The 7,275-nt window shown below is 40.2% G+C and overlaps 1 protein-coding gene across 1 annotated transcript; it reads right to left on the bottom strand.

Moving 5' to 3' along the window:
- Positions 1-1,293: 1,293 nt before the first annotated feature.
- Positions 1,294-2,759, bottom strand: LOC149390609 (Chaperone DnaJ-domain superfamily protein). Its single transcript, XM_089621175.1, has 2 exons — positions 2,572-2,759; positions 1,294-2,460 (listed from the first exon to the last, which is right to left on the bottom strand). The coding sequence occupies exon 2, from the start codon at positions 2,404-2,406 to the stop codon at positions 1,630-1,632; it is 777 nt and encodes a 258-aa protein (XP_089477301.1). The 5' UTR covers positions 2,407-2,460; positions 2,572-2,759; the 3' UTR covers positions 1,294-1,629.
- Positions 2,760-7,275: the final 4,516 nt, after the last annotated feature.

Here is a 7,275-nt window from a genome sequence, read left to right as displayed (position 1 = left end):
CTCCATGAGCGATGGTTAAGGCTAAAACTATTTGATGTCGAAAGTGTAATCATCGAAAAAACCAAATTTCTCTAACATATTTACATACAAAACAGCCACTAAACATTTCGATAAATAATTTTTATGAGTAAACCTCATCAAATCCGTCATACATTAATTTAAATTCCTATTGTTAAGCACAGCATGATGTATGGCTTATATCAGAGGATAAGTTATTTTTGTTGATAATTTTTTTATATTCTTCTGGGAAAAAAAAACACGAGTTTCAAACAACGCACCAGACTGTCGTAGGACGCAACAGTAATTTTCAAAGACTCGGAGCAATTAGAGCGAGGACTCGCAAAGAAGATAAATCTATTCCGTCAATGACACAATAAGCTCTCACATTCGTACAAGATTTTTAACAGGAAGCATAACTCGTGTTTCTTTCCATTTATTTGCTTCGTGATCTAAATCACTGATCATAACTGTCGATCTAATCAGTATCTTCGGCACAACCCAATCGTTCACACTTGTTCTCTCATATCACTTTCAAAAACACACCCAAGCAATCTAAGTTGGTCAAACTAAATTAAACTGACCCGAGATTGAATTTGAACGCCACCATAGGAAATACAACCCATGTCCCCCTTTCCTTACTTTGCTTCATAATCCAGTCAAGATTTTCACTTGTCAAATTTCAAAAAGAAGGAACCCAAGTCAACCTAACTTGCATCAATCATCAAACGCCTAAACCACTGAAGAACATTTATGTTAAGATCATATTCCAACCAAATCCTTTAGCACAACCAAATCCTTCACATCTTCTTCTCTGAACTCACTCTTTCAAACACACCCAAGCAATCTAAAAGCCCCTCAAAATGCATGGCCTAATTAAACCAAGCCCCTTTCCTTTTCTTTACTTCACGGTCCAGCCAAGATTTTCACTTTCATTCTAACATACATACAAGAGTGCAGAAATTGCACTCAATATGAGTCACAAAACACATGCGTTACAAGTCGAAAATAAAATGAACACAACCAAATCGTTCACGTCTTCTTCTTCTCTCAGTTCACTTTCAAACATACCCAAGCAATCTAATATCCACAAAATGCACGAACTAATCAAACAGACCCGAGATCGAACACCACCACTAATTAAACCCAAGCCCCTTTCCTTTTCTTTACTTCACGATCCAGTCAAGATTCTCACTTTCAATCCGTCCACATTGTCTTCTCTCAACTGGCCCAAGCCAATCTAATTTCTCTCAATTTTGAAACGTCTAAACCACTCAACCGCATACATCTTAAAGCTACATTCCAAAACAGTGCAGATCTTAACATTCATTCTAACATACAAGGGTGCAGAAATTGCACTCACCATGAATCACAAAACACATACATTACAAGTCGAAAAGAAAGTGAAGACAACCAAATCGTTCACATCTTCTTCTTCTTCTTCTCTCAGTTCACTTTTAAACAGACCCGAGATTGAACGCCACCACTTCTCTCAACTCCCGTTTAAACGCCCCCGAGTCAAGTCTAACTTCTATCACTTACCAACCGCATACATCGCAAAAAAAGTGCAAATTTCAACTACAAAACACACACATAAAGAGGTGAAAAGAAAGCGAAAGACAATGCGAAGCATCAACGCGTGCGGGGGCGGCCCCTCTTCTGCTGCGGCGGCTCCGCCACGCGAGCGTGAGCGGTGGTGTCGGGGTGGAAGAAGGGGGGCATCCAGTTGGGGAAGCCGGGGGCGGAGGGGAGGGCGAAGCCCATGGGGAAGACGGCCCAGCAGCAGTGGTAGGCGTCCTGGCCGGGGACGGGGGGAGGGGGGTTGGGGACGGCAACAGCCTCAAAGGCCTTGTCGCAGCGGTGGCAGCGCAGGCAGCAGTCCTCGTAGACGCGCGGGTACTCGAAGAGGACGTAGCAGTAAGGGCAGAGCGTCCAGAACGTGCGGGGCTTGACCGGGGAGGAGCGGCGGACGGGGAGCTTGGCGAGGTCGACACGGGAGAAGGAGGCCAGGCGGAGCTCGGAGTCGAAGAGGGGCCGCTTGGCGGGGTCGGAGAGGACGGACCAGGCCTGGGAGACGAGGCGGAAGGCGTGGTCGGCGAAGGGGAACCGGTTCTTGTCGGGGTGGAGGAGGAGGGCCAGCCGCCGGTACTGCCGCTTGATCTCGTCCGGGTCGTCGGAGGGGTCGGCCTGGAGGACGGCGTACCAGTCCTGGTGGTTGTTCACGCGCCGATCGCCGCTCAGGAGCACGTCCACCACCGCCATGATCTGGTCCGACCCGTCCAGCAGGGGCTCCGTCTCCTGGGCCAGCACCGCGAACTCCCGGCTCCCGCTCAGGTCGCGGCTCTGAAGCAGCTTCTCCGATATCCCCAGCAACCGCTCCGCCTCCACGCGGCTCGAATTCGCCTCCATTTTCCGTTTTCTCCTCTGCTATCTGTTTCCCCCTTTCCTTTTACACAGGAGTGTCTTTTTTGTTTTTTTTTTTTTTGTCCCAATTATTATATAGAAAATTGAATTTTAGAAATACAATACCTTATGCTTTGCATACACAATATCTCAAGATTTAGAAAACTATACCTGTATATGCCAAAAATCCATTTAACCACGACTAAGCTTAAGAGGGTCTTTTGGCAATAAATCTGCTCTCTCCTTTTTTGTTTTTTTAATATCGGAAAATCTGCTCTCTCCTTACCTCTCTGTATTGGCCTCTGAAATGCATAGCCAGTTATTGGCTCGGGAAGACGTGAGTAAAATTTAATGGGATCTAAATTGGAAGAATTCACCGGTAGAAAAAGGGGTTTTCATGGCGTTGTTAATAATAAGCGCCATTAAAACTATGAATAAAAGTCATATTTACCCCTGAATTATGGAGGTGACGATAATATATTCCTTATATTATAAAATCGATCACTTTGCCCCTTGATATCAATTTCTATAACATTTTTTGTCCTTCTTTTGATGTTGAGCTTAATCTATTAGTCAATATAAGGGAATGTACGTAAATTCCCTTAACATCTATTAAAAAAAATAAAAATAAAATTAAAAAAATTAATAAATGAAAATTAATTTTTTTTAAAAAATCTTCTTCTCTCTTCTGAAGCTTCTCTCTCTTCTTCTTCTTCATCAGTTTTTCTCTCTATGCCCGACCGTTAAAAGTGAACCACCACCACCTTCCGAATTGCTTTTAAACACGGTCTATGACCCTTTCATCTTCAGCCTCCGAACATCCGTTCCCGTGAAGTTTCCCAGCCAGTTTAACCCCGACCCGAGGAACGAACGTTCGCTCCTAGCTCTCCGGCACAGCCACGAAGCCTCCAGAAACTCGATCTCGCCGAAAACCCATCGCCGGACCCATTCCCCTCCAGATCTGCAGCTGGATCCCCTTGGTCGTCGAGCTCAACCTCTCTGGCAAGACCTCAACAGTAGGCTCAAGACGCTCCAGCTCAAAGACAATCGTCTCTCCGGCGCGGTGTCTCCGCCCTCTTTTTTCTAAATATTTTTTTAACTCAATTGCTTCACAAAATTGGCCGTGAAAAAAATGGGTGTATTCCTTTTAGAATTTTATTTTATTTTAATATATGTGTATGTGGTTGTAAATTTCCTGATTTTGTTCATTTGAGATGCCATCGTCAACACATATGACGAAGAAATCCCCTCATGGCCGCCGCTTCTCTTTTTTTTTTTTTTTGGCCTCAAACTGTTGTCAATAGTGCCCACAAGAAGAGTTGTAGTCTTTATTTTATACATTTGATGTAATAAAGTCTCACGAAGACTCTTGCTTGTAATTGCTTATTCATTAATAAAAAGTTGAAACGTTCATTCATTCTTCTTTGTCTGTTTGAAGCTTTATGATAAAACTTAGTCTTTAGTCCATAAACAAACTAAACAACTTACGAAGAGACAAATGTAGATTTGCATGAACAAACTCTTCGTAGTTTGCTTAAAACGATATATTCGCAATCTAAGGGTCAAAGGACTATTGACCTCAGTATGATTGTTAGGAGAATCTATGATGTCTGGTTATGGGGCATTGAGAGTTGGAGACTCTATAGTTCTTCTAGGTATCTTCCGAAGGTACTGAATTGACCAGTGCACTTCTAGAGACAAGAAGAACAAACCATTTAACCTCTTATGTCTCGAAGTCACTACGTATGAATTGCATCGTGCTTACCTCAATCCTGAAATGAGACACGCCATTTCACACCTTACGTATTCTCATTTGAGAAAGTCAGAGTTCGGACTCACTATGTGATTCCGAACAAGGCCTATTGGTGAAATACTAAGTTGTGAGAATGTCATGAGTAACTTTGTGAAGTTCTCATAGATATGGAATTCATGTACAAGATTGCTGAAATGCAATGTATATCACATCATGCTTTGTTCCTTGGAGTGTGAATAAATGAACTGGTCAGTGTCCAAATTGAGTCTTGACTCTTTTGGATGAAACAATGTGACTTGTTAGCTCCTCGTCAATACATTGTTTCTAACTTATTCACAAGCGACAAATTAGTTGAAGAAATAACAGCTAGAATGGTAAAATGATAATTTCGTAAATCCCGACTAGCTGATGATATTCATGAAGGGTAAACACTGATAATATTATGTGGATCCACTCATTACAATTAGGTTGAATTCTTGAGTAGAAAATAAAGTCATTTGAACCGAGAGATTTTCAGTGTCAACTCTATAGTGGAGTCAGTTGACATTAAGCTAAACTTGGAAAAGGTTTGTGAACTTTTGAGTCCAAGTGTTTAGCTCAAGCTTTGTTCATTTGGATCCATGAGGTCACTGTCATGAATCACATCGAGTAAGAATATAACAACTAGAAGCTAAGTCAAAACGAGAACGAAAATTGTCAAAATGGTATTTTTGTCTTTTGAGACATAGGATGAAATGAATGTCAGTAAATTTTTTGACAAGGTCATTTGATGACTTAATGTCACTCGGCAAAATTAGATTAATTGGGCCTTGTGGATTAATTTTATTTCATAAGAATTTTATTGAAAATTCTTAATGGGCCTTTTTCATGTTGTCATGAACAAATGGAAAAGCTTCTAGAAGCCTTTTCTAGATGACCTTGGGCGCCCAACATACCCAAAGAAATAGAGAATATTTTGTGCATAAATATATCATGATACTTGCCAAAAGAAAAAGAGGAAACAAATTTTCCACACATGCATGAAGGGAATCGGCCAAGACAAGTCAACCAAGGCAAGGGAACAAAAAAGGAAACAAATCCTAGCCTTCTAGAAGGCTCGCTTGGTTGTGTGACTTGTGAGAGAATAATGCAATATTTGCTCATGAATATGTGATATTCTATAGAAGAGAAAATTACTTTATTGAAGGCAAAGCCTCTCCTATAAATAGGAGCCTCATTCTTCACATTTCATTCATCCAAGTTTTAGAGATTGAGAGCTTCTCTCTCTAGAATTGGCCGCCCCTCTTCTCTCTCTCTCTATTCAATTTCGTTTTATTGTTTTGGCACCTAGGTCCTCATTTGACCTAGTGTTTAGCTCTTCGACTTCAAGACTCGTTCTTAAGTCGTAGTGTTTAAAAGTACCCACAGACTAATTCCTTTTTATCTTGAGTGATTTAGTGTTAGAAACTTTCGTGGTTACTCGAGTTAGCGAGGAAAGGAAGAGAGACGTGAAACGAGGGAGACGAACGTTTTCAACCTTCCGAAGGCTCATCAACGTTCAAGCTGTTGAGAATATTGCGCACTTGAAGATAATGAACAAATGATTACTAAATTCGATAATAAGATTACTTTATTATATGATTAGTGGGTTGAGTTCTAAACAATTAGAATCAATAACAACTATCTTTCATGGCATCCGTATTAAACTGAGTCACGTGTTGAGCACCTGAGTTCGGGCGGTGAGCTAAAACGAGGTCGATGACTGATATACGCCTGGAAAGCTATATCTAAAGTCATATATGTGGAACAAATAGGTGAAGGCTGATCACTATGTGGGAGCATTCTACACTTGTGGTAAGTGTACGACTTGGACAGATCTTGGTTGTAGATGTGTCGTTTAAGGACCGTTACGACACACTAACCGAGGTCACTATGATGGTCACAGTGAGACTTGATCTAAATCCTGAAGTGATCATGGACACTGGGTTATGTTACTGAGCTCTTTGACTCATTCGCTAAAAGGCTATTCATGCTAATCACAGCTTATGTCTTGAGAGTTTTCTTAGAGCGTAATTGGAGTGGGAAATGATTTACAGATATGGAATCCAGACTTCCTGAAAGAAGGTTAATGTTCTCTCACCCAAGGGTTGATTCCAGAACCGATAGATTGCTAGCACTTTCGAAGTAAGTAACGTTCGAAAGAATCTTTCGCTGGGGAAGCAACAATGCTTAGGGCTGATATGTATCAAGAGAAGTATAACGGAAAAATTGACTTCTCCTGACACGGGTTGAACCTGGAGGATCTTGATCACGAACTGACTATATCAGTGGACACTCGTCACGATGAGTAAATATAATTCTAGTATAAAGGAGAGTTCAGTCTTGGCTTACAAGGTGGAGTATTTGACCAAGATTAGACGAATCGATGGAAAAAGAGAAAGGACTATTTCGTCTTTTTCGTCGGATTTGTTAAGCTTCTATTACTAGGTCCATAGTCCCCGATTCGGCTCTGATAAAGGCGGATAAGAACTTTCGTATAATAATGTTTATCATTATTAATCTCACTTGCTGTAATTGTGATTGACAACATTAATTCTGGAAAACGGGTATTCGCATAATTAAATAAATATTTATGGTAGAATTGTTTATTTATTGTTTGATCAAGTAAATAAACAATTATTATTTATTTGTTTATTGTTGGACCAAGTAAATAAATAATTAATTGGGTTTTAAGCAATTGGGCCTTGCACAAAATATGAAAATCGAATTTGGGAGTTTTGGCATGGGAGTTGCTCAAATTCCCCTTGGCCGTGTGCCTAAAAACCGATTTTTATAATATTGGTATTTACCAATATTTTCTCCTTAGTTGTTTAAATAAAGGAGAGAGAATAATATAAGATATTCTCTGCTTATTTAAAGGAAAGTATTTAGGAGAATATATTTAAAAGGGAAATAATATATTCTCCTTTATTCTCTCACTAAATAAAATATTCTCTATTTAAATAGATAATAATATCTCATAGATATTGATCTGATGGATGAGAGAAAAAGTAGGATTCACTTGTTGAGATCTAAGGGCCTAGATTAAATCCTCTAGTGTGAACACAATAAAAGGAAATAATATATTCTGGAAGATTCCATGA

This window comes from Urtica dioica, chromosome 7 (assembly GCF_054948205.1).
Source record: "Urtica dioica subsp. dioica isolate 48M chromosome 7, U.dioica_male_clone48M_v1_H2, whole genome shotgun sequence".
NCBI classification, from domain to species: Eukaryota; Viridiplantae; Streptophyta; class Magnoliopsida; order Rosales; family Urticaceae; genus Urtica; species Urtica dioica.
Note: the sequence above shows the minus strand (reverse complement) of the source record. Positions and strands in the feature narration are given on the sequence as shown.

What these genes read in the sequence shown, in the direction of transcription:
- LOC149390609 (XM_089621175.1), bottom strand. Translation starts at nt 2,406, where the DNA reads ATGGAGGCGAATTCGAGCCGCGTGGAGGCGGAGCGGTTGCTGGGGATA.